Source organism: Homarus americanus, unplaced genomic scaffold (genome assembly GCF_018991925.1).
Source record: "Homarus americanus isolate GMGI-L3 unplaced genomic scaffold, GMGI_Hamer_2.0 scaffold32871, whole genome shotgun sequence".
Taxonomy (NCBI): domain Eukaryota; kingdom Metazoa; phylum Arthropoda; class Malacostraca; order Decapoda; family Nephropidae; genus Homarus; species Homarus americanus.
The window spans coordinates 2,970,370-2,998,004 of NW_024748870.1; the positions used below are offsets into that span (position 1 = coordinate 2,970,370).

Consider the following 27,635-nt stretch of genomic DNA (forward strand, 5'->3'; position numbering starts at 1 on the left):
TACATGCCTGGTCATATATGCCACACACTATCTTGTATGTTTCCACTTGGTCCCCACGAGATCTTCTGTACGCCAGTGTTGGTAACTGTAATTTCCTTAGTCTTTCCTCAAGATAAATCCTTGATCTGTGGTACTAATTTGGTAGCCCTCCTCTGTACATTCTCTACTGCTTCAATATCCTTAATGAGATATGGGCACCAAATTTGATTAGCATACTCAAGGTGTGGCGTAACCAGAGCTGTGTACAGAGCCTTGAATATAAGTGCATCCAGATGAACAAAAATTCTTCTAATAATGCCCACTATTTTATTAGCCTTGTTGATTTTCTCAGCTAGATGGTCAGAGAACGTCATCTTATCATCGATGACTACCCCTATATCCTTCTCTACAGTGGTCTTCTTGATCGTGGTGTACATATGATATCCATGGTCAGCAACTTTTGTTCTTCCTATCCTCATGTATTTACTTTTTCTGGGTGAAAGTTTAGCATCCACTTCTCAGTCCAACCCCTTACGGTGTGTAATAATCAGGTGAAATAAGCTGGGGTGTCTAATCTTCGGGCAATTCAATTAAACTGGCAAAAATAACTGTAATACAACTTAAATAATTTTTGGAGGAACATACAAACAGTTCTGTCTTTAACCCTCACTAAGCCTAATCTAACGTAACCTAATTCTTAACTAAAATTATTGTAGAATAAATAAATTATTTTTATCTAACAATAGTTAAAGTAATCTATCTGAGTATAATGTAAATTATATTGAGTTAATACAAGCAACGGGAACCTAACCTAACCTAACGTGGATTTACCAACCAAATTCGCGAGAAATATCATACGAGTGTAAATTTTATATTTATTTAAGTAAATATAAAATAGAAAATATTTTTTATATCAAATTAATATATTTAAGTAAATGTCTCTCTCCTTGTAATAAGTGTAATATGAATATTAGATGATTATTTATATTAAGTAGAATACTGTATTTCTATATCTATAGCTACTCAATCTACAAAGTTTTTGTTACAGGATTTACCTTGATGTATTACTTATAGGAGGGTTAGTTCAATGATGCATACCCGTTGTCTCGGTAGTATATAACCTAAGTAAACAACCTTAAGCTAACAAAATATTAACCTGAAATAACATTAACCTGAAAATACATTAACCTAACATAATATTAATCTGAAATTACATTAACTTGACATAATATTAATCTAAGAAAATTAACTTAACACCAAACATAACCTCCACCTAACAAAACATTCACCTTACCTTACCTGACGTGACCTCAACTTAAAACATTATTTTAACATTTACCCTTCTGTATCACTAACTCAATAACTTAGTAAAACTTAATATAACATTAAGCGGATCACCTGATGATTAGCTTATTTCACCTAAATATTACGCACCCAAGTTTATTTCACTTGAAGGGAAGTAAAATCAAGTATATGTGCACGAGACTGCGTGGTAGTGAACTAGTATGTGTTGACAGGTGTGTATTCGTATTCAGTGTGATTTTATCAAGATTTATCTTATCCACGTTTTCATTGTGGATCTACATGATACATATATATATATATATATATATATATATATATATATATATATATATATATATATATATATATATATATATATTTTACATGCGTCTGTTCATGTGTGCAAACGTGTGTATGTGTGTTATGAATACAGTATAGCTGTTTGATCACAGCTGAACAGGAAACTTAAATGTGTCTGCAGGAAATACCAATAGTTCTTTAAAATAATTGCCACCTTATAATGCAAATTTGATTTGAGTTAACATATGCAGTTTTAATATTTAATTTCTTTGTATGATTCTAATATTTACACTATAAAAAAAAACCAAATGTCAGCTAAAACTACATACATATTATACGTGCCTGGGAGTATATGGTATTAGCTGCACTGGGTGTTATGGTGGTCTGTGTGTGAACTTGTGTGGAAACATCAATTCTAGCACGATCAGGGACCCGCGTGAGTTCCAGGTAATATTGACAAATTTGGGGAACTTTTAGGTTAATTTGTATTAATATTAACGAGTTTTATCTGATTTTGCAGAAGGTTTGGGACAATTTGTTGATACCATAGCGATTATCGGGTTGAGAGACTTGGCAACAGCTGGCTGAGTCGTGGCCATCAGCCAATAGCAGAGCAGAGTGAGTGAGACCACAGTGGCGCGGGGTGGTGTGTTGTAGTTGGTCTAAAGCTTCCATCTGACAGTCCGGTTTACTCTTCCCTAAACACCTTCTTGTTATCTTTGGATAATACATCACAAAGCTTACGGTAAGTACTTCATAAGTCTGATTATTGGTAGAGTGACGGTGTGTAATTGTGATTGATGTCGGCATGCATGCAACTGTCAAACCCGGCAGTGAGGAAGGAAGGCAGAGTTAATCTAACAAGTTGTATTTTTGTCGACAACTCACGTATGTATTGCTTAAAAGAACCAAATTTTCAAAGCGAATTAATAATGAAAGTTAATAAATATTGCCGGGGGTATTTAAACGATAAATATTTAATCTAAACAAATTCCACACAAATGATAGGTTGACGTGGCTGGCGGTCTTGAACCCCGATAGAACAATTTGCATCAGTTTGTTGGCTGTCCAGGGAGGAGTTTCATAAATCAGTATTGATTAAATGATGCAGTGTCTCTCAGTAATAAAGTTGGGTATTAATGGTAATGCGGGAGGGTAACCAGGTACTGTTAAAAGCCAGTTAATGCCAGTGTGTAAAGGGAAAGGACCGCTAGGGAAAGTGAAACTGTTTAAATGTTCATGTACAGTATGTCTAAAAGTTCATGTGTCTAAATGTTCATGTATGTATGTATGATGTATCCGTATGTATGTACGCATGTTTATATCGGTATGTATAGAATCCGTGAATGTATTCGTTAAATTAAATCCTATTTTTTTATTTCTGACTGGCGTGGTTCGTATAACAAAAACAATCGTTTACAAGGCCCCGGTGGCAGTGCTGCATCTTTTGTATGGGAAACTTTTGTTGGCCTGTAAGTCGAAAGATTAATCCGCTGTCTTCCTGAAATGCGAAAACGAATTGAGCCAACAGGAAAAGCTGTAAATGCCTTTAGTTTATATTTTGAGGACACTTTTATTACAGGTTTTTGTCGTTTGAAGAATCACGAGTAACAAATGTATCTTTAAAACATGAGTATGGAGTTAGTGTATACCTGTTGGTTTAGCTTGTTTTTGTATATCAGAAAGACCCGTCCGTGCGGCACTGTCGGGAACCAGTGACCTTTCTCACACTCACAAACACTTGGCGCTGAGAGATGGAGACAGTCCCTTTCAACCAACAATCTTTTCAGCCTTTGACCACCATAGTGAATTAATAACTTTTGACACTTTCATCACTTCAGGAGCAAGGATGTCGCTTCTGGGCGCCACGTCAAGAATCGTGCCCCAAGTAACTACAGGATTTATATTTTTCCCGTCCATATCCACTCTTTTTCTTTCCCGTATGTGGGGCGGGTCCGTGACTAACATGTGAGAAGGGAAATAACTAATAGCTATGGGAGGGTCAGCCTCTTAATCTGTTCACTGTACATTCATGTTATCTCGCTCATGCATGAAGTCAAATTTTCCAGGACGGCAAGTTTTAAGTTATTCTTGATAGATATTTGGTGAATGTTAAGTTTAGCGTTCACTTTATTTTACTATTTTTTAAGAGAATCTTCATTGATATTCGTTTTAATTACAGAAACAAGTAGGAATGCCATTTGTGAAAGTGGCACGACTAAAATTTAACCGAACGATCCAAGGGTAATTTTAGCGAGGTTCATGAGGTCGACTTTATACATAGACCTCAACCGAGTGTTTGTCTCGCTTCCCCATCGGATTTGCATACTATGAATTAAACATATCGGTGAAGATCCCACCAAAAATACCGCAAAATGATGTGGAGGTAAACGTGATATTTACCATTTTGATCTTGAAATTTCAAGGTTTTCCGACTTCAGTTTAGTTTGTTCTCGACATTATAACGGTCATCACTTCTAACACTGAATTTAATACAGTGGATCTACCAAAACACAGCCATAACTGACATTATGCTGAACACTCAGGTAAGTAAAACACAGTTATGCTGGTGAACACGTCGGTGAGCGCTTAACACGCACTAATAAACAGACAGTTGTTAAATTCATATACTGACGCAATGGTAAGTAGATACAGTTGTGACAGAACAGTTAACAACACAATTCTCAACACTGACAGTTGTCAACAAATCACTTTTGTGTACAAATATGCTTGCAACGTTATCAGTACAATAAATCAACAGCATACAATTGTTAACATAAGCTAAATTTCAACATAACCCAGTTGTCAACACAACAAACCATTTAATATTTCGACATAACCGTAACCTCAAGACGGTAGACAACTCTCAAGTGCAAAAGAGGATGTCGTTGTCATAGTAACGTGACGAATACGGCCTGGGTGAGGGACCACTGCCCGGCTGGTTACCTTTCCTACTGTTATAGTGCGAACACTTAAAATTTTATTATATTATACAGACCTTAAGATTTTCCACCGATGCGTGTATTTCTGTCTATGTTTAGAAATATTAGTTTCTGTGTGGTGTAAATTCAAGTGTATTCGTCGGCGTGTAGAGTTTTTCCACCCCAAAAAATTTTCTCGGGCCGATTTATACTGTACTCGGCTTAAGAATACCTGTTAAATTAAAAGTTTGTAGCTAAAGCTCCAACCAACATAATATAAAACTACATTTTATGTGCAGTAGTTCGAGTTACATCATTTAGATTTTTAAATTGCCCCCGAGGGGGCTAGTTTATTGGGCACCCCCTTACATCCTGTGCAAGGTGAAGCGCAGAAGCGTTTACAGCGCCCATCTGGGAAGCATGCGGAGTTCATGCTTGCCTTTATAACTCGTGCATTAAGGGCGTAAAAGCCTGAAGGGTTATTGGTTTTGTCAGCAAATTACATAAAGTGACAGAATGATGAGTGTGTGGGGGGACAATTCCCGGTACAATTTATCTGTTTATGGCAAAGCATGGCAGGTCCCTTATAATGTCAAGTGCCAGGCCATAGGCATTGACAATATTGAGGGACATACCTTTTAGTGATGATTACATCATCAGATGCAAGGGTCGTTCAACGTATTAGCCTTTGATCCCAGTAGGCTACTCAAGGTGACATATCAGGTTTTTAGGCCGGGAATTGGAAATTGCCTCTTTAGTGTGAACGTTTCGTAAAACAATAGTTTTGTGTATCAAACCGTGTCCCATGATAACGTTAGATGTGTATTTTTGCTTGTTTTCGCACTTCAGACTTCGTAAAATCGTAAGGGAGAAACGTTATCTCTTGTAGAATGGAGGGGGGCGTCTCGCTGGAGTTGCTAAGGCTGATGTTATGTAGTTACCACACACGATAACACTTAATTAACTTGGGCTGTGTGACAGATAGTGTATTTATAACTATTAATGTCGATCACGGAGGTGTCTGGGCTGCCGATAGTGATGTTGCCAACGTGTGTGGTTGAAGGATGTACTGTATTCTCTAGATGTGTAGGAATTAAAACGAAAATGTTTGGTTTTGGGTATATTGCCATTAAAAAATTGGTCTCGTGAAATTGATTCAAGAATTAGAGGATTTTTCATATATACGAAGTGATTAACATTGATATGAGAATGGTAACATACTGTAGTTAATGTTCAATTGGGTTAGGTATCAAAGTCTTTAATGTACCTTTACCCATTACCATACAGACTAGCTTCACTGGCTCACGCAGGCAGGTTATAACACAAAAATACACGCATGTATTTTATTAGTACAATCTAGGATAAGTTATTAGTGAGGCGGGAGACACAGCTTGACTTGGCTATTTCTGTGATGGTGTATTGTGTTGAGGGAGGCCACCTGACGTAAGACACGCCCTACTTTGGCTTAATGATGAGTAAGGTTTTTCATTTTAAGTTAGTGATTGTTATAGTGTGTGCAGTTCAGTTGCAGGACGAGACGAACTGGTGATGGGGATGTTGCAATATTTTTTTTAATTGGATAAAATTAGGGGTTTTCGATGTTGGCGCGATTTTGTTTGTCTGACGAAACTTCTCTCTGGCCCACGTGGTCACTATGCCGGGATGTTATCAAAATGACATTAAGCTTGTATTTGTCCTTGATAAATATCTGCTGAACACATCACTTCATAATAATCCATCCCGGTACCTGATACGTTAATGTTTAAAAGTGATTAATGAGGGGTGTCGCGTGATCACTGCATGGCCCCACTGACGTTGATGGTGCATTTTTCACCACCTGGTTACCGCCACCACTACAGCCCACAACCCTCTGGCCTCCCTCACCTCAGCCACACGCTCCCCGCCTCTCCTCAGCCTGCATACAGGTATACTCATTGGTACGGCTCCCTGGTAGCCAGTTATCGTTGTTGTCTACGAGGTGATGTTAGTAACATCACATTAGTGTCTTTATCGAAACAATTTTACCTGCTAATTTTTATGCATTTGAAAATATATTAACGTGTGGATATATTTATCTTGAGTGTATTGGATGTGTTTGTTCTTAAACTCATAAATAATTTTTTTCACGCTACTCCGGTGACAGATCAGTGGTTTAAGACGAGCAAAATTTGATATGTTTGTATTCAGAAATATTGGGATTATTCATATTCTGCATTGAAATAATAGCACTAGTCCCTAGCCTAGTTAAATATTCTGCAAAGAAATTAGGGAAACAACTTTTAGCAATATAAAATATGGAAATATGAAGCTGTCAGCCGACCTCATATATCAGTTACTTCTCGCCTACCCTGTTTATGATATACGGGTGATAGAACCTTGGTGCCGTGGTGAACGTCAAAGGCTGACAACTTGGAACTTGATAAATGAAGATTAATCACTGGTTAGGCGGATTCAGAGTCTTACGATCATTCTACTGATGATTATTAAAGAGAAAAATGTAAGGTCAGTTTACCTTATACAGTATAATGTTTTATATGTTTGGCATAGAGGCAGCTGTAGGTGTAAAAATTTATTAAATAATAATTGTTATTCGTGGACACTGAATGCGCTACAGTAATGTTGTTTTAATGGAAATTAATGTAGTTTAATAATAATTTATAATTACTGCTGCTGCTACAGGTAAACTTGTTTGTACAGGCTGAGAAAGAATGTCAGCCAAGGCCATCAGAGAGGTGACGGGGAAGGCGATCCTCAACAACAACCTGCCCTCCCAGGTGTGTGCTGCCTGCCGCTTCGTCCCTGTCACCGACGACACCAACTGGGACGACCTCGTGAGGGACCACCCATGGCTCAGGACAGAGGTAAGCCACCACCACCACGCCTTTAAGTGAGAAGCACTACACCACTGTCAGGGCTGCCTTAGGGAGTTTTTGGTTGTATATATGGCCAGGGAACTCTAACCCTAATCTACTCAAAACCAGTCCCAAAGTTTTGATGGATCACCTGAAGATTAGGCACCTCAGTTTGTCACCTGATTACTGTATTAAAAATCCTAACGCTAATTCGGGGGGGGGGGGTAGATTAGGTTTGTGTTAGGGTAGTTAATCTTAAAGGTGAAATAAGCTGGGGTGCCAAATTTTAAGCTAGAATAAGCTGGAGTGCCTGATCTTAAGGTGGAATAAGATAGGGTGTCTAAACTTAAGGCGAAATAGGGTGCCAAATCTACCCATGGTCTTTTATTTTTCATTCAGGAGATTACCTCGATGGTTTAGTGTGTAATATGAGGGTTTTGTTGTTGTTGTTGCAGAAGCTGGTGGTTAAGCCCGACCAGCTGATCAAACGGCGAGGGAAACTTGGCCTCATCAAAGTCGGGGCTGACCTGGCCGGCGTGAAGACCTGGGTGAACCAGCGAATGAACAAAGATCAACAGGTAAGTCGGCCTTATTTCAGTACCTCTACCTCCCTCACTGATGTCCTGTCCTCCACAAGTACCTCTACCTCCCTCACTGATGTACTGTCCTGTCCTCCACAAGTACCTCTACCTCCCTCACTGATGTACTGTCCTGTCCTCCACAAGTACCTCTACCTCCCTTACTGATGTATTGTCCTGTCCTCCACAAGTACCTCTACCTCCCTCACTGATGTACTGTCCTCCACAAGTACCTCTACCTCCCCTCACTGATGTACTGTCCTTGTACCTCCATAACTGATGTACTGTCCTCCACAAGTACCTCTACCTCCCTCACTGTGTACTGTCCACAAGTACCTCTACCTTGTCACCCTCTGTACTGTCCCCCCCACATTTTCAGTAGTGTACATCTGTCCTACAAGGATGTGACTTCTCACTGTCTGATCTTGCTGTTACACTCTGACTATGTTACCTTCACTTCCTTCACACACACTTTCATCTCTAGATAATTCAGATTAATTTTCCCTCTCAAATTTGGAGTTCTGTAGAAGACTGTAGGTTTCTGTAGACGATAGCAATCAGGATTTAGCGGAGAAATAAGCTCAGTAGTTGGCTGGCTTCCACAGTGGTGGTGGCGGTGAGTGGTTGCTGCCTCTCAACCATTACCTTCCTCACATTTACTCCTCCTTCAGTAGTGTCCTTCAGGTTCGTCTGCAGGGTCAAACCTTCCCTTCTTCTCGTTGTGACTCTCAGTGGAAGACATTGATAAACTTGCTGGACCATAACACTACACTGTGACTAAAATGTTACCTTCACTCCTTCATCACAACGCTTATGTTAACTTTCATTTGTAACAGGATTGTGTAAACTAGATAATTCAGATTAATTTTCCCTCTAAGTGGTAACAAATTTGGAGTTCTGTAGAAGACGTTGTAGGGAAGGGTTTCTGTAGACGATAGCAATCAGGATTTAGCGGAGAAATAAGATCAGTAGTTGGCTGGCTTCCAGATAATCAGTGGTGGTGGCGGTGAGTGGTAGCTGCGCCCCTCACACCCGAAGCGTCAGGAAGGTGGTCGCTGGGCTGATCACCTCCGGCAAGATTTATGACCACGAACTTTGGGTCTTAAGGTAGGAAGAGATGGTCGGTTATACACCATTCTTACGACACCTCAGGAAATGTTCTTGACGACGCGCGTGATGGTTAGGTTAGGTGAGCCATTTTTTTTTTTAAATATTCGAGAAGTTGGGATCTACTCCCTTCCCTGTCAATCCATTTCTTCCCTCCCTTTCTTCCATTCCCTCCCTCCCCACATCCCTCCCTCCCCACGTCCCTCCCTCCCACATCCCCCTCCCATCCCTCCCTCCCCATCCCTCCCTCCTCCCACATCCCTCCTCCCCACATCCCTCCCTCCCCACATCCCTCCCTCCCCACATCCCTCCCTCCCATCCCCTCCTCCTCCCCCCTTCCTTCCTTCCTTCCTTCCTTCCTTCCTTCCTTCCTTCCTTCCTTCCTTCCTTCCTTCCTTCCTTCCTTCCTTCCTTCCTTCCCTTTTCTCCGTGTTAGGTTAGGTTGAGTGGTCGAGTCACAGACACTGCTACACACCATCACCATGGTTGTGTCGCCATGTAAAAATAATTCAGGCGACGATGTTGTGGTGAAGGTCGGCGGTCCTCGTGTGTGTGTGTGTGTATGTGTGTGTTCTTGTATCAACTTACAATAGTGTCTTGTTATAGGTTTAGACAGTTCCTTAACAAGTGACTATCTGAAAATTTGTTTGCGGCTGACGTCCCCTGAAACAAACACCTTCCCTCATTATCACCGCGCATGTCCCCTCACCCCCGTCATACACCTTTCCACCTCATTATCACCTCACACCTCCCTCACCATTCCCCATCGTCCTCCACACACACACACGTCTTCTGGGTTAAGGAGATCATCTACTGCCAAGCCCTGTGGAAGATTTACGGAAGGTGTCGGTAAGTTGCTCGTCCTTGGGAAAGTTTGAGGGGCAGTGTCTGGTGTCGTGAGAGTCCTTGTACGTGTACTTGATCTTAATTGTTTTTTGTTTTTTTTGTTTTTTTTGATAACGTGAAGAATAAACACATCTTTGGTTAATTTGTTATTGCACCTGAAGATTAACTACCCTCATGCTAATTTAACCTAACCAAACCAAGAGTAAATTAACTTAATCTAATTTAAAACAAACATTACCTGACCCAACCAAACATGTCCCAACTTAAGCTAACCTAATACTTACGTTATCTAACCTAATTCAACCTAAACTAACATAACTAAAGCAACCCAACCCAACCTAACGTAACCAAACCTGGGTAGTGTTATGGTGGTTAATGTTCAGGTGAAATAAGCTGGGGTGTCTAAACTTCATGTAATAGTTGTTTTCCTTCCTACAAGATAGTTATGATTTTTACAAGTGCCTGACAGAATCATGTTGAAGATTGCATTAAGTCGTGTGAGGTGTTTGTGGTGAGCCAGGCACAGAGGCGGTCATGTGTCGACTTAATGGGAAGATGGAGTCTGCAGGTGTTTGACCCCTTGTGTGTGTGTGTTGTTTGACCCCTTGTGTGTGTGTGTTGTTTGACCCCTTGTGTGTGTGTGTTGTTTGACCCCTTGTGTGTGTGTGTTGTTTGACCCCTTGTGTGTGTGTTGTTTGACCCCTTGTGTGTGTGTTGTTTGACCCCTTGTGTGTGTGTTGTTTGACCCCTTGTGTGTGTGTTGTTTGACCCCTTGTGTGTGTGTTGTTTACATGGGATCACCTGAGGTATCTCCGCTCTAGCTTATTTCACCTCACGATTAACCATCCTAATATAATTTGAGGGGGACGGTTAGGTTGGGTTGGGTCATATGTTGGTTAGATTAGGTTTACTTTTAGGTGTGTTTAGGTTAGGTATTCCCCAGGTAACATTATTCCTCATTATATTGTCATTGGTCGTCTGTACCTTGGATCTTACACCGCCAGTAGTGACCAGACCTGACCTAACATGACCTAACCTGATCTAACCAATAAACTTAATTTAAACAATCAACCAACGAACATAATCTGACCTGACTTGAGCTAACCAAACCTCCACTAACTTAACCTAACCAAACCAACCCATATAACCTAACCAATGCAGCTTGTGGTTGTCACTGATAAATGTAAGAGTCGTCAATCTCACGGCGGCGTCTGGCGGTGGACGCGGGAACCAAGGTTTGTTTTCCCCACGTGACGTCTGAAACACTGGCGCCTGGCTAGATCGGTTGTTACTATTTTCAATTTGTATAGTAAAGAAAAAAAGCTTTAATCGATAATATGACTAGATTAGGGTAGGTTAGGTCAGCGTAAGATAGGACAGGTTGGGTATTAATAAACTGTATCCATTAATATACTGTGGCCAAGATTTATAAAGACAGGAATTTTACTAAGAATAGAATTAAAAAGAATGGGATATATTAGTGTGTGTGTGTGTGTGTGTGTGTGTGTGTGTAAAAACATGTATACGCCCCAATAGATATATTATTTTTTTTAATCATTTCGTGTTTTGTTGTTATTTTAGACATTAAGTTCAAGTGTTTGTAAATGTGGTCAGTTCCTGTAGAGAATCACCTTGTGTACAGTGGTACTGCCTGTGTCTGAGGGTAAATATCTATGGCCAGGTGTATGGGGGTAATTGATCCATCGACCGGTAGAGGGCTGGAGGGAGGTGCTCGTGTTGGCTACTATCCACAACCCTGCCAAACTATGCTAACTATTCTCATCTTGTTTGTTTGTTGCATTACTAACGGTGAATCTCCTCCTCCCGCCCACTCCCTCACGCATTCTTGCAATCACATTCCACAGAGACACACATAACATCCACATATTTACGTTTATATATGAGACAGATCGTGTGGGATTCATTGCTCTCTCACCATTGATGTTGAAATAATTCCCAGCACCTATTGGAGCAGTATTCACTAGTCGAGTTTTCTAGTTGGCAAATGGATATGAAGCAGCTGGCAGTGTACTTGTATTGTGGCGTCAGTAGCTACAAGAGACCCATCACGTGAGCGGTTATTACGTCATGATGCGGTATAACAGGCAATACTTATCACAGCTGAAACAGATTATTCTTGGCGGATGTCCACTTATTGGCGAGGAGTGTTGTTGTTATGTTGTTGTGTGTGAATTATAACTTATTTAATCATCTTGAGGGAAAAATATTAAAAGTTGAAGCAGTGGCAGATAACATTTAAACTAATAATTAATAGGTAAAGTTATAATGATTGATGGCAGACGTACACACATGGTGACCCCTTGACGAAGGTGTAAGGTTGGGGGTGTGTAGAGGATTTACTTACGGATTTGTAAGCTGGCTAATGAGGAAGGGGTGGTCGTGGAGGTCGTGGGAGTAACGGGTAGTGGTCGTGAAGGTCGTGGGAGTAACGGGTAGTGGTCGTGAAGGTCGTGGGAGTAACGGGTAGTGGTCGTGAAGGTCGTGGGAGTAACAGGTGGCAGTGGTCGTGAAGGTCGTGGAGTAACAGGTAGTGGTCGTGAGTCGTGGGAGTAACGGGTAGCGAGTAGTCATTAGAAAGGTCGTGGGAGAGTAACGAAGTAGTGGTCGTGGAGGTCGTGGAAGTAACGGGTAGTGGTCGTGAAGGTCGTGGGAGTAACGGGTAGTGGTCGTGAGTCGTGGGGAGTAACGGGTAGTGGTCGTGAAGGTCGTGGGAGTAACGGTGAGTGGTCGGCGAGGTCCGTGGGATGACAGGTCAGTGGGGTAACGGAGTGTGAGTGGTCGTGAGGTCGTGGGAGTAACGGGTGGTGGTCGTGAAGGTCGTGGGGTAACGGTGAGTGGTCGTGGAAGTCGTGGAAGTAACGGGTAGTGGTCGTGAAGGTCGTGGGAGTAACGGGTGAGTGGAAGTGAAGGTCATTAGGAGGTAACAGGTAGTGGTCGTGGGAGGTCGTGGGGTAACGGTAGTGGTCGTGAAGGTCGTGGGAGTAACGGGTGAGTGGTCGTGGTCGTGGGAGTAACGGGTAGTGGTCCGTGAAGGTCGTGAATTAACGAATTGTAGTGGTCATGGGAGGTCGTGAAGTAACGGGTAGTGGTCGTAGAGGTGTGGGGTAACGGGTAGTGGTCGTGAAGGTCGTAGGAGTGACCGTTGAAGTGGTCGTGAAGGTCGTAGGAGTAACAGGTGAGTGGTCGTGAAGGTCGTAGGAGTGACGGGTAGTGGTCTTGAGTCGTGGAAGTAACGGGTAGTGGTCGTGAAGGTCGTAGGAGTAACGAGGTGAGTGTGTGGTCGTAGAAGGGTCGTGGGAGTAACAGGTGAGTGGTCGTGAAGGTCATGGGAGTAACGGGTAGTGGTCGTGGAAGTCGTGGGAGTAACGGGTGAGTGGTCGTGGTCGTGGGAGTAACGGGTGAGTGGTCGTGGGAGTAACGGGTAGTGGTCGTGAAGGTCGTAGGAGTAATAACGGGTAGTGGTCGTGGAGGTCGTGGGAGTAACGGGTAGTGGTCGTGAAGGTCGTAGGAGTAACGGGTAGTGGTCGTGGGGAGTCGTGGGAGTAACGGGTAGTGGTGGTCGTAAGGAGTCGTGGGAGAAGTAACGGGTAGGTGGTCGTGGAGGTCATTAAGGAGTGAACGGGTGAGTGAAGTCGTGAAGGTCGTGGGGAGTAACGGGTGAGTGGTCATTGAAGGTCGTGGGAGTAACGGGTGAGTGGTCGTGAAGGTCGTAGGGAGTAACGGAGTGAGTCGTGAGGTCGTAGGAGTAACGGGTAGTGGTCGTGAGAGGTCGTAGGAGTAACGGGTAGTGGTCGTGAAGGTCGTGGGAGTAACGGAGTGAGTGGTCGTGAAGGTCGTAGGAGTAACAGGGTAGTGGTCTTGGAAGTAACGGGTAGTGGTCGTGAAGGTCGTGGGAGTAACGGGTAGTGGTCGTGAAGGTCGTGGGAGTAACGGGTAGTGGTCGTGAAGGTCGTGGGAAGTAACGGGTGGTGGTCGTGAAGGTCATGGGAGTAACGGGTAGTGGTCGTGAAGGTCGTGGGAATTAACGGGTAGTGGTCTCGAGTAACCTTGGGTGGAGTCGTGGGAGTAACGGGTAGTGGTCGTGAAGGTCGTAGGGTAACGGGTAGTGGTCGTGAAGATTATTAGGGTAACAGGTGGTGGTCGTGAAGGTCGTGGGAGTAACGGGTAGTGGTCGTGAGTCGTAGGAGTAACGGGTAGTGGTCGTGGAAGGTCGTAGGGAATGGGTAGTGGTCGTGGAGGTCGATGGGAGTAACGGGTAGATGGTCGTGAAGGTCGTGGGAGTAACGGGTGGCAGTGGTCGCCAGAGGTCGTAGGAGTAACGGGTGAGTGGTCGTGAAGGTCGTGGGAAGTAACGGTGGGTGGTCGTGAAGTCATTAGGAGGTAACGGGTGGTGGTCGTGAAGGTCGTAGGGTGACGGGTAGTGGTCGTGAGAGAGATTATTAGAGATGTGGGTGAGTGGTCTTGGAGGTCGTAGGAGTGGCAGGTGGTGGTCGTGAAGGTCGTAGGAGTAACGGGTGTCGTGAAGGTCGTGGGGAGTAACAGGTAGTGGTCTTAGAGTCGTAGGAGTAACGGGTGAGTGGTCGTGAAGGTCGTGGGAAGTAACAGGTAGTGGTCGTGAGGAGTCGTGGGAAGTAACAGGTAGTGGTCTTGGAAAATGAATTGGAGGTCGTAGGAGTAACGGTAGTAGTCGTGAAGGTCGTGGGAGTAACAGGTGGCAATTGAGGTCTTGGGGGTCGTAGGGGTAACAGGTATTGGTCGTGAGGTCGGTAGAATTAACGGGGTAGTGGTCTTGGAGGTCGTAGGAGTAACGGGTAGTGGTCTTGGAGGTCGTAGGAGTAACGGGTAGTGGTCTTGGAGGTCGTAGGAGTAACGGGTAGTGGTCGTGGAGGTCGTAGGAGTAACGGGTAGTCTAAACATATCTTATTCACAATAAATATAAGATTCTTTGCTTGGTTAGGTTAGGTCAGGTCTGGTCTGGTTAGGTCAGGTCAGGTGAGTGACTAATGAGATGGTAGGAGATCCGCACCACGACCCTCCCACGAGACACCTGATGCGGCTACGGCAGTTTGTGTTGTGAAGCTCACGAGAAGTGTTGTAGTACTGTTGTAGTCCGGAATACAGACTATCAATACTGCCGACCACCTGTGTGTGTGAAGGCGACAAAAGTGAGCCGACGCGTTGCATAAGCTTGTCGCATTCCTCCTGGTGGTGGTAGAGAAGGACTGGGGGGGGAAGAAAGAAGACGAGGAGATGGATCCGGAGGGAACGATAGAAGAGGAGGAGGAGGGAAAGAAGAGGAGAAAGGGGGGAGGTTTCTACTATATTTACAACAAGGTCCTGCTCGAGTACACAGCCCCGGCAGCTGTCTCTCGTCTCCATCACCGGCATCACATACCTCGTCTTTAGTCAAGGACGACCACTGTCACTACTACTATCACTACTACCACCACTACTATCACTACTACCACCACTACTATCACTACTACCACCACTACTGTCACTATCATCACCTCTTCCTCCACTCATTATTTAAAGTCATTAATCATCTCCGGTAACTGATGGTCCACAGCGGGACAAACTTAAGTCACTGTGTCCAGACTTGTGCTGAGCCGAGGGAACTGTTCTTATCTTTTTCGTCTGTCCACCTGTCCTTCCTTCCGCCCCTCCATCTGTCCACCTGTCCTTCCGTCCGTCCTGTTGGTGAATGGAGGTAAGAGAAACGCAGCTGAACGAGACAGAAACGTTTTTTGTGTGATAATTGACGCGACAAAAACGTTTATTTTTTTATCATAGTTTACCCGAGAAAACGTTTTTATCGTTTCTTCTCCCACACCTTGTACAGTTTGGCCGTGTGTTGATGTTCGCCTACTATCGAACACCCGATGTATTCCCGAACATCCTCAAGTGTCCCGGTTGAGAGAGTAGCAGCAGCAGCTAAAAAAGTTGTTTCGTGTCTTGGATAAAAAAATAAATGTTTTCTATTCACGTGGTGGTTTGTGTTTTACTGACTGCTGGGAGACGTGACTGGCTGACTGCTTGGGGGACTAACTGGATCTGAACGGAGCAGGATTTCCAGTTTTTAGGTTGTTGTCGTCCCCCCCCCCACCTGAATAAAAAAAAGGCGAATTTGTAGTTTTGGCAGCAAGTTTTTGTGACGGTGTTGGGGGTGGGTGGGGGGGGTGAGGGGAGGTGATCTGTCTGGTGCTTGTGTGTGTCCCCTCCTTCTCTCCCCCCTCCCTCTTTCTCTCCCTCCTTCACAGCCACCTCACCCCACTCAACCAACTCACCCCCACTCAACCACCTCACCTGACGGAAGACTCCTAACTTATTCTGTTATCTTCCCTCAAGGTGGATGATGGTGGTGGTGGTAACACTTGGGTTGTGAGGAGTCGTGTTGCTGCTGTCCTCTGGTCGTGTCCTTGTTACTCTCTCAGAACACACAAAGTAAGGGTTGTGGTGTTGATGGTGGTGCTGCTGCTGGTGGTGGTGCTGCTGCTGCTGGTGGTGCTGATGGTGTTGGTGGTGGTGTTGGTGGTGATGTTGGTGGTGGTGATGTTGGTGGTGCTGCTGCTGGGGTGGTGGTGGTGCTGCTGATGGTGCTGCTGCTGATGGTGGTGGTGGTGGTGGTGGTGATGTTGGTGGTTGTGGTGCTGCTGCTGGTGGTGCTGCTGCTGATGGTGCTGCTGCTGATGGTGGTGGTGGTGGTGGTGATGTTGGTGGTTGTGTGGTGCTGCTGGTGGTGGTGCTGCAGTGTAGTTGCTGATGGTGTTGGTGCTGATGGTGTGGTGGTGTTGGTGTGGTGGTGATGGTGGTGGTGCTGCTGCTGCTGGTGGTGGTGCTGGTGGTGCTGCTGATGGTGTTGGTGGTGGTGATGTTGGTGGTGGTGGTGGTGCTGCTGTTGATGAGATTGCTGCTGCTGATGGTGGTGGTGTTGGTGGTGATGTTGGTGGTTGTGGTGCTGCTGGTGGTGGTGCTGCTGCTGATGGTGCTGCTGCTGATGGTGGTGTGGTGGTGGTGATGTTGGTGGTGGTGGTGATGTTGGTGGTTGTGGTGCTGCTGGTGGTGGTGCTGCTGATGGTGCTGGTGCTGATGGTGGTGGTGTTGGTGGTGGTGGTGATGGTGCTGCTGCTGCTGCTGCTGGTAGTGGTACTGGTGGTGGTGCTGGTAGTGGTGTTGGTGATGGTGGTGGAAGTGGAGTAATGGTGGAGGTTGAACTGGAGGAGGAGGAGGAAGTGAATCCAGTAACCTAACCTCCCATTTCTCTTATTATATAACAATCATGACCAGGTATTACGTCTAGAAATAATATATTATTCAGATACAATAATTGGATCACCTGAAGAATAATCATGCCAGTTTATTTCACCTAAAGATTAACCACCCTAACGCTATTGGTGGTTAGGTCAGGTCAGGTCAGGTCAGGTCAGTGTTAAGGTAGGGCAGGGTAGGTTAGTGTTGGGGTGGGGATTCTTCAGGTGATCTGCAACAAGTGAGGTCATTAAGTGAAGAGACAGTTTAAGAGAGAGTTGCCGCCCCTGGTGTAGAAAGGAGAGAACCGGTTTGGGGTTTGTTTGTTTTTTGTGTGACGGAGACCGGTAGTTAAAGACAACCAGCCCTTCTTGTGTGACGGGAGCAGGATGGGCCGGGTGTGACGGGAGCAGGATGGGCCGGGTGTAGGGTGTGACGGGAGCAGGATGGGCCGGGTGTAGGGTGTGACGGGAGCAGGATGGGCCTTGGTGGCCCAGGGTGTGACAGTGGGCAAGGGATGGGCCGGAGTGTGACTGCGTGAGCAGGATGGGCCGGGTGTGACGTGGTAGGATGGGCCGGGTGTGACGTGAGCAGGATGGGCCGGGTGTGACGTGAGCAGGATGGGCCCAGGTGTGACCCAGGGAGCATGAAGTGGGCCGGGTGTGACGGGAGCAGGATGGGCCGGGAGCAGGATGGGCCGGGTGTGTGGTATGGAGAGAGCATGATTAGGTTTATTAAGACATACTGGACTTGATATGGCAGAGTAAATCCCGCCTCACTCAGCCACTGTTGCGGGTATGACGAGGGTGTGGGAGGCTCTCTGACATACTAAGGCTAGGTTGGGTTAGGTTAGGTTAGGATGACATTTACCACGGTGGGTTAATGGTCAAAGACTCGTGAAGTAGACCCTTGAATCTCTCGGGTCATCGAGTGTACTTGTGACCACTACAGTGTACCCTGGCTATACTGTAGTCCTCTCACTCACTCTCCAAGCTCGAATACTGCTGCCATGCGTGGGCTGGGTGTGGTACTGTGGTCTGGTACTGTGATACTGTGGTCTGGTACTGTGGTCTGGGTGTGGTGGTGGGTGTACTGTGGGCTGGGTGTGGTGGTGGGGGGTACTGGGGCTGGGTGTGGTGAATGACTTGGCGATCCATCGCCGCCTGTGTTGCAATGTAATTCAATTCAATCACTCGTGTCTGCCCCCTGCTGTCAACCCGCTCCTCACAGACAAGCTTCCCGGTGTAAAGTGTTGTCAGCGGGTGATGTGAGTCATAGCTCAAAATGTTGTGTAGCAGGAACAGATAAGGAGGGTTTATACTCGTACGTTATCACAGGGACACTGTCGGTGTCCATTGATTAAGGGTGAGGTGTGTGTGTGTGTGTGATTCGAATATACCAGATTACAATATGGCTGTGTGTTGGATCTCTCACTGTACAGATTAAAGTTACGCACACACACTCACACGAACTTACTCAGGTTCTTCCCTTGAATGGTAACCTTCAACCCACCTTGTCTTACACACACACACACACACACACACACACCTTCTGCCGGGGTATTGATTGCCGGCCTCCACGCCTTTCCCTCACCACCTGTGTCCCCCACGCCCACTCCACGCCCTGTCTGTCGCCTCTCACCCACACACATCCACTACCCCATCTGTGTCCCCACGCCCATTCCACGCCTGTTTGTCGCCTCTCACCCACACATCCACTACCACGCCCCACCTGTGTCCCCCGCCCTCCACGCCCTGTCTGCCTCTCTTACCCATACACGTCCACTACCACGCCCCACTTGTGTCTCCCGCCCTCCACGCCCTGTCTGCCTCTCACCCATACACGCCCACTACCACGCCCACCTGTGTCTCCCACTCACGCCCTGTCTGCCTCTCTCACCCATACACGCCCGCCCCACCTGTCTCCCACGCCCTCAACGCCCTGTCTGCCTCTCTACCCATACACGTCCACTACCACGCCCCACCTGTGTCCCCACGCCCACTCCACGCCCTGTCTGCCTCTCTCACCCACACACGCCCACCTGTGTCCCCACCCTCCACGCCCTGTCTGCCTCTCTCCTACACGCCCCTACCCGCCTGTGTCCCCCGCCCACTCAACGCCCTGTCTGCCTCTCTTACCCACACGTCCTACCACGCCCCTGTGTCCCCCACGCCCACCACCACGCCCTGTCTGCCTCTCTTACCCATCCCGTCCACTACCACGCCCCACCTGTGTCCCCCACGCCTCCGCCTGTCTGCCTCTCACACACGCCCCTGTGTCCCCCGCCCCACTACCCTGTCTGCCTCTCTCACCCCACGCCCACTACCACGCCCCACCTGTCCCCCCACGCCCACCACCACGCCCTGTCTGCCTCTCCCCATACACGTCCACCTACCACGCCCACCTGTGTCCCCCGCCCCTCCGCCCTGTCTGCCTCTCTCACCTACACACGTCCACTACCACCCACCTGTGTCCCCCGCCCTCCACGCCCTGTCTGCCTCTCTCACCTACACGCCCACTCACCCTGTGTCCCCCGCCCCTCCGCCTGTCTCTCTCTCACCCACGCCCCGCCCACCTGTGTCCCCCCCCCACTCAACGCCCTGTCTGCCTCTCTTACCCACACACCCACCCCACGCCCCACCTGTCCCCACGCCCACCACGCCCTGTCTGCCTCTACCCACACCGTCCACTACCACCCACCTGTGTCCCCACCCTCACGCCTGTCTGCCTCTCTACCCCACACCCACTACCACGCCCTGTCTGCCCTCTCACCCATACACTACCACGCCCCACCTCCCTCACCTACCCACGCCCCTCCACCTTCCCTCTCACCAGCTTGACCATGTACAGTACATTTAGACCTACTATAGTTGTCCTCTCACCCTTTATCTCGTGCGTGTGTGTGTGTGTGTGTGTGCGCCGCGCGTCATAGACATAGTCCTCTAAACTAGGTGGCCGGGTAACACGAGGTATTGATTCAGGCATTTGTAGGCCACCCTCCATCTACTCCCTCCTCCCCTCCTCCCTCCCTCCCTCCCTCCCCTCCCTCCCTCCTCCCTCCCTCCCTCCCTCCCTCCCTCCTCCCTCCCTCCCTCCCTCCCTCCCTCCCTTTCTTTCTACCCTCCCTCATACCCTCCTCCTTCTCTCTGACCTTTCTCACCTTTCTCCCTCCTTACCTCATCCTTATCGGCCTCACCTTTCTCTCCCATCCTAGAATCTTACCTTCTAATCCCTCTCACCTCTCTAACCCTTCCTTATCCCTCCTCTCCTCTGACTGACCCCTCTCACATCCCTCCCTCTCATCTGACTGACCCTCCCCTTCCGTATCTAATTCCCAACTGTCAAGTCTTCTTCCTTTCCTTCTCACTGATTGTTTTGCCTTCCTTCCTTCCTTCCTTCCTTCTCTTCCTTCTTCCTTCCTTCCTTCCTTCCTTCCTTCCTTCCTTCCTTCCTTCCTTCCTTCCTTCCTTCCTTCCTTCCTTCCTTCCTTCCTTCCTTCCTTCCTGTAGCACCCTCATGAATATAACCTATACTAGTATCCCCTTTGTGTATGAACCTCTGTCCTGCGTGCCAGTGAGAAGATATACCACCCTCAGTGTCAAGACCTGACTGAATTACTCACAATAGGCAAGCTGTACTCCAAGCTTTGTCAATAAGTTTGTTAAACTTAAAAAAAAACTCTCTCTCTCTCTCTCTCTTATATATATATATATATATATATATATATATATATATATATATATATATATATATATATATATATATATATATATATATATATATATATATATATATATCTTTATCTTTAACTGTTGTCTATATTATTGTAGGTTAACTCCAGACAATGTTGTATCTTGTACGTATCGTCTACAAACAACGGTGTATTTCTTGTATAAAAATCCACAAATGGTGTTGTATTGTATATATTGTACTGTATAATACATCCATAAAGTGATGTATCAGTTGTATACATCTTCCATAAACACTCGTCTCTGTTCCTGTATAATGAAAGAAGTGCTTGAGTAAAGGTTTTTTGCCTGTCATTGAATGCATCATGAGAGTAGAGATGCGTTTCAGAAATATTCCTCTTGTGATTGTCTGATAAACTATTCCTCTTACACTGGACAGGTTGGTAAAGCAGTCGGGAAGCTCCGTAGTTTTATCATCGAACCATTCCTGCCCCACGACCAAGGTGACGAGGCCTATGTGTGTATCTACTCTCACCGCCATGGGGACACCATCCTCTTCACACACGAGGGAGGAGTGGACATTGGTGATGTGGACTCAAAGGCTCTTAAGATTGAACTGGGTATTGAAGAGAAACCAACAGAAGCTCAAATTAAAGAACAACTTCTTACTCATGTTAATGGCCCACGCAAAGAGTAAGTACACCGCTGTACCATAATTATTGTTTTCCCTCGCATCTTTTGAAATACATAACATTTACTGTAAATTGTTTTGTTTTGAATTTTTGCATTACTTGAAGAATAATCACCATAAGTGATCTGATTTTATTTTTTGTTTTTTTCACATTTTAATTTGAAATGGTCAATAAACACCATACATTCCCAAAATGGTGGAAAATCTATAAAGAAATTCTGCTCTAACATTAAATATTTGTCTGGTTCCACCAGTAAAGCCGCAGCATTCATCAAGGCACTGTATGACCTCTACGCTGACCTCTACTTCACCTACCTTGAGATCAACCCACTTGTGATTACCTCAAAAGATGTCTACATTCTGGATCTAGCGGCCAAGTTGGATGCCACAGCGGAGTTTATGTGCAAGGCCAAGTGGGGTGATGTTGACTACCCGCCTCCATTCGGTCGTGACGCTTTACCCGAGGAAGCTTTTATTGCTGACCTGGACGCTAAAAGTGGAGCATCGTTAAAGGTAGTTACATGAGACCCTCAAGTGCATCTCCCCACTTGAAGATTACAGTATCACTGATCACGTAAATCTTCAGACATACAGTACAGTACAGTATTCAACCTGCTTGAAAATAAACATTTAATGCTCTTGATATTGTATTCGACAGGAAATTTTCTCTGCTCACTATTTACTCTGGTTTTAATAAGGACATTGTTTTTTGTTTGTAAATCCTCTGTCATCTGCACACAGGTACAGTACTACTACAGTGAACCCTCAAAGATCCGGAAAAGCCAATTGTCTGGATTTTCCGGCGAATAATAAATGATATAAGTAACACCAAAAATAATATTCCCACAAACAACAATTGTCAACTCTGTTTGTTTCCCACCTCCTCGGGCACCTGTGTCCAAGCAACTGACGGGTCAAGCAGCTCCCACGAGCCTAAAATGTTCTTTGCTCTGGTTTGGGAATGTTTCTTAGGGAAACTTCTAGGAGGCTTCTTTGCCCAGAACCCCCCAAATTTTTTGTCCGGATTTTCTGAAATCCGGATTGTCCGGATCTTCGAGGGTTTACTGTACATGTATTTAATATCGGGTAAGTTATTCCACACCTATACACTCTTATGTCCCTCATTTATAGTTTATCTGTCTATATTATTTCTTATTACTGTATTTCAGTTAACTATCCTGAATGAAGGAGGCCGCATATGGACAATGGTAGCTGGCGGAGGAGCATCGGTCATTTATTCAGACACCATCTGTGAGTTGGGAGGAGCTACAGAACTGGCTAACTATGGTGAATATTCAGGAGCGCCATCTGAGCAACAGACCTATGAATATGCCAAGACCATCCTGACTCTCATGACCAAAGAAAATCATCCAGATGGAAAGGTGATGTATGCTGTTGGTCTCTTATTTTTCTGTATTTATCACTAGTGTGTCGCCTCCTCTCTCTCTAATAGAGGTTTGTTTATTATTGTTGTTTCCATTTGGGTAATTTTTCTTTCCAGTTTGGTTTTCTTTTTCCGTCATTTTGATTTTAGCTTAACTTTTTAGCATTAATTTTCTCCGTCATAAGACCTTGGCTGTTGTGGCACTAAGACGTATACCTAATCAATTAGTCGTCACTTCTGCTTTGTGTTGTTGCTATATTTCCCTTGACAGTGTTAGAAATATAAACTATGTCCTTGTGGATTAATGAGTACAGTAAAACCTTGTGTATTGTTTCTGTATGTTTATTTAGTGATGATACAGTGTAGAAAGTTATATTATATAAAGTTATAGAAACACAAAAGGTAATTTTTTAGTCTTATATTCTTAGACTGTAAAGAAAAACATTACAGCCTTTAAGTTTATTTTAATTGACCAATTTTTAATGTGCTGTGAAATTTATATGGATCAGAGTTTATTATATTTTTTATTTTTTTATTTTACCTCCAGATCCTAATCATTGGAGGAGGTATTGCCAACTTCACCAACGTAGCAGCAACGTTTAAGGGCATCGTACGAGCCTTGCAGCAGTTCCAGGTTAAGTTGGTTGAGGGGAAAGTTAGCATCTTTGTCCGCCGTGCTGGACCAAACTACCAGGAAGGTCTACGGTGAGTCTAGTAATACTGTACTGTAGTGGGTTATAGAGCCTGGATTGTGGTGGTGTGTTCTGACAGGGAGGGTGCAGCATTACAAAGTATGAATAGTTGCTGTCTCTATGTTATGTGGGAATGATTATAGAATCTTATTAGAAACTATATACAGTACTATTATACTTCAACACACACTGTTATGTTACCTGGGATGATAGTAAAGAAAGACTTGTGGGGATAATGTTGAAAAGCTTGAGATAAGGAAGTGAAGGTGTAATAGTGTTCCTGGTGGTCACTGATGAGCTCTCCCCGGGGTGTACTGTAGGAAGGGATCTCACAGGTCACTGGACTCTTCCCTTTGGTTATAATTTGAGGTTTTCAAGTTCAATATTTTGTCTCTTCCAGTGTGATGCGTGAAGTGGGTAAGACACTGGGTATTCCAGTCCATGTTTTTGGAAATGAGACACACATGACAGCCATTGTGTCCATGGCCTTGGGAAAAAGACCAATCCCTAAGGAACCAACTGTGGAGAGTCACACTGCAAACTTCCTGTTGCCAGGAGGACAGAACACAGCAGTAAGTCATGTCCCTCATTGTGTCTTACAAGTATTATATATTTAACTCCCATCATCACTTACAATTAATGCAAATCTTATCTCTGATGTTGTTGTTTGCTGTTTTGGAAAAAGTAAAAATCTTGAAATTTAGGAATTTTCTCTTCATTTTCTCTTTTTTTATTTTCTGCTACCAATGAGGACTACCTAGTTATAACAAGTTCCTTGTGTGTCCACACAGGCCTGTGCCACTACCAGTAGAGAAATTACAAACCAAAACAGTTTGAAGGTGATTTTTAGGTGTGACGTACTGTACTAGCTCGTTGCATGCCGTCATGACTCCCAACTGCTTATCTGTCCTCTTGTATTTAAAGCTTCTGTCAGTAGGTTGCCAATAGCTACTTGTACCAAAATTCACCATTGGTAACTATTTTTCATTACTGTTGCCACATTTGCTGTTGGAAAATGTTTGACTTCTCCATTTCTATCCACCAAGGTAATGATCTGAAGTTCATGGCACAGAACAAGACAATTACTGTCTCACTATTATACTATGATGTGTTCTGAACAGTGAATTGTGGGATCACTTGGGGAGTACACCTGTACTGTACATAGAGAGATCACAGACACAATAATATTTGTGCAGTGAACGAAAGAGGATGTAAAAATGTGATTTAAGGGACTGTAATGTAGGTAATGAAGAATTTGACTGACACTTTTTGGTGTGTGTATACGCGAGACTGTGTGTTTAGTATTGTGAATTTAATTGATCTCTACTGTTATTCATGTTGAGGGAAATCAAATATAATACCATTTTACACTTATTTTTTACAATGAGATTTATCTACTTTGAAAGCATCAGGAAATTTTTATTGTAGTACTGTACAGTGTTAATATCAGGGGTATACAAATTTTGTTGCAGTAATATACACTCCTCTGTACACATATTAATTATTATAATGTTATACCAGCTGGACACTTTATAGTTAACGATTTTTTTTTTTTTTTCGTCACATTGATTTAGCTTCAGGATCTTCTAGCTTAATATATTAGCTGTAATCTGGTACAGTATAAGGCTCTAGGTTCTGCCTCTAATATTACTTGATATCACATTGGGTGAGCTATAGGTAGACTATAAATAAACTCCAAGCTCTGTAACCAAACTTGACATACTGAAGTGCCTAGTGCTTGTTCAGTCTATTTTCAGAGGCCAACAGGATGTCAGTTGTCCTTCACTGTTATAGGCAGGGGACAAATGCATACCTGTATTAGTATACTTTGGGAGCTATTAACCAGATATCTAGAACAAATAGCAATGGACTTTAACCTAACTTGATGTATGGATATTATTTCTTCAGGTGACATCATTTTCTTTAATCAGTTATACTTCATTTTCTCTCCTCAATTGCTTCATTTTCTCCTTTTATCAATTTTTGCATGTTTACTGTATCAATATCAACAGACTGTAAAATATGTTCAGCCAAAAGTACAGTCAATGGAGGTAATATGTATCAAGTCGTAATTCATGACAGCTGGTACTTTAGCAGATGAATTAATTTAATGTTTCACCACTTACCAGCTTCATTATTAGCCATTTTGGTGGTTAATGTTTCACCACTTACCAGCTTCATTATTAGCCATTTTGGTGGTTAATGTTTCACCACTTACCAGCTTCATTATTAGCCATTTTGGTGGTTAATGTTTCACCACTTACCAGCTTCATTATTAGCCATTTTGGTGGTTAATGTTTCACCACTTACCAGCTTCATTATTAGCCATTTTGGTGGTTGTTCTGTTTTTTATTATTAACTATATTGTCCAGTGTTAGTACCCAGAGGAAACCTGCCATATTTGGTAGTGAGAGTCACACTGGATAATATCCTTCCCCTATGTGTCTGCCAGGACTCGAACCCATGACATAGTAGTGAGAGATACACATGGTGTCACTACCATCAGCACCCATTGTGAGATCCAGCTTGCATATTGTAGTAATAATGATGGAGGTTTTGATGGGTTCAACGAAAGGGTATCGTTATACAGGTGTATTTAAATTATTCACTTGTTGGTGATGCTGAACACTTGACTTTTCTGGATGAACAATTTTTTGTTCATTGTACCATAACATCCACAGCAGCTAAAAGAAACAAAAAATCACTCCGAACTTTATAGCTGCAGTACCGGCATATACGTAGATAGAAATGTGAAAAGTGGTTGTCCTCTCCATTGCCCCACTGGAACACTGGTGTACTGTTAATCTTAGAGTACTGTATGTCTGGAAAGTTGAAGTGAAGCAGGTTAATCTGAAGTTGACGTGAACTGAACGATAGCAACCATTGAGACAGGAGTTTGAACCACTGATTCAATCCAGTTTAAGCTATCTGAGAAGCTGCTGAGTAGACTTACACATTCAGTATAATCTACACCTACATGGGCTAGTTCCCTGGCAATAATGAGCTCTTCAAGGTGGAGAACTAATGTTGTATTTTGCCGAGTCTCACAGATAACTTGCTGATGATGTGTAGACTACAGAATGGTTTGTTTAGTATAGGTTAAGAGTGTCCTGCATGGCTCCGGTACCTTTTTAAATTTAAACCAAGATTGAATATGATGTTTCCACCAGAATTAGAACATGAAATAACAATGGAACATGTCCTAACAGTATATAAGAAAGCCTTTTATTAGCCCATTGAGTGGTATTTTTTTTATCTTAATAAAATCGTCTAGAATTAGGTTGAGAGTAAAACACCAACACTACTCTTTAAGGAGTTAAACATGGTACAGTACAGGAGAAACCTTATCATCATGACACTTGATCATTATGTAATTGTTTATTTTCACTTTCTCCAACATTTACTTGTGTTTGCAATGTTAATTCTCTGTTCCTTCCTTAGGGTCCTCCTGCAGAAATCTCGTATCTGAAGGAAATGTTTCCGACAAACAGAAAACGGGTATTTTTGAGTGATGTTAACAGCCCTGACCGTTGTGTGTAGTCCTAACCTTATGAGGTGATACTCCCTACCCAACCCTACCTAACCTAACCTAACCTAGCCTAACCTTATGAAGTGATACTCGTAGGTTCTGTAACACCATCTTATTTCACTAACTGGTGCTATTGATGATCTAACTCGAGTTGAATAGTGTCCATAAACATTTATTGCCTATTCAAGTAGCTGTGCGTTAATATATTCGATAATTATTAGTTATTTTAAGAATAGCAAGACAGGTATTGAAACTGAAGAAGTATATAGTTATTGAATACTTTAATACTATCTGTGGTAACTGTTGGATGTTGTCTGTACAGGCACCAAGCAGCATTGTGTGAGGTAGTGTGCTCTCTGAACCTTCTTGGGTGGATTGAGAGTTGGTTTACATTCTTATAAGGAAGGGAATGTTGTGTTATCATAATTACAAAGAGAAAATGTTAATAAGTCATGAATACATCTTTGACTATTTTTAGTGTTTCTGGTAATTATTAAATTATTAAGACGTCTTT

General features: G+C 44.1%; 1 protein-coding gene across 5 annotated transcripts in view; it reads left to right on the forward strand.

Annotated features, from left to right (window-relative positions):
* Positions 1 to 2,154: 2,154 nt before the first annotated feature.
* The window catches only part of LOC121853184 (ATP-citrate synthase-like), a 40,014-nt gene continuing 14,533 nt past the window's right edge, over positions 2,155 to 27,635 (forward strand). Inside the window, exons 1-10 of one of the 5 annotated variants that reach the window (XM_042347156.1) lie at positions 2,155 to 2,308; positions 7,182 to 7,345; positions 7,792 to 7,914; positions 21,265 to 21,518; positions 21,771 to 22,029; positions 22,686 to 22,898; positions 23,448 to 23,605; positions 23,993 to 24,164; positions 24,384 to 24,431; positions 27,034 to 27,090. In XM_042347156.1, the coding sequence (XP_042203090.1) occupies positions 7,193 to 7,345; positions 7,792 to 7,914; positions 21,265 to 21,518; positions 21,771 to 22,029; positions 22,686 to 22,898; positions 23,448 to 23,605; positions 23,993 to 24,164; positions 24,384 to 24,431; positions 27,034 to 27,090 (1,437 nt within the window). In that variant the 5' untranslated portion in view covers positions 2,155 to 2,308; positions 7,182 to 7,192. Of the gene's footprint in view, positions 2,309 to 7,163; positions 7,346 to 7,791; positions 7,915 to 21,264; positions 21,519 to 21,770; positions 22,030 to 22,685; positions 22,899 to 23,447; positions 23,606 to 23,992; positions 24,165 to 24,383; positions 24,432 to 27,033; positions 27,091 to 27,635 lie in introns of all 5 variants that reach the window. The other 4 variants (XM_042347157.1, XM_042347159.1, XM_042347158.1 and 1 more) reach the window with 4 other exon arrangements.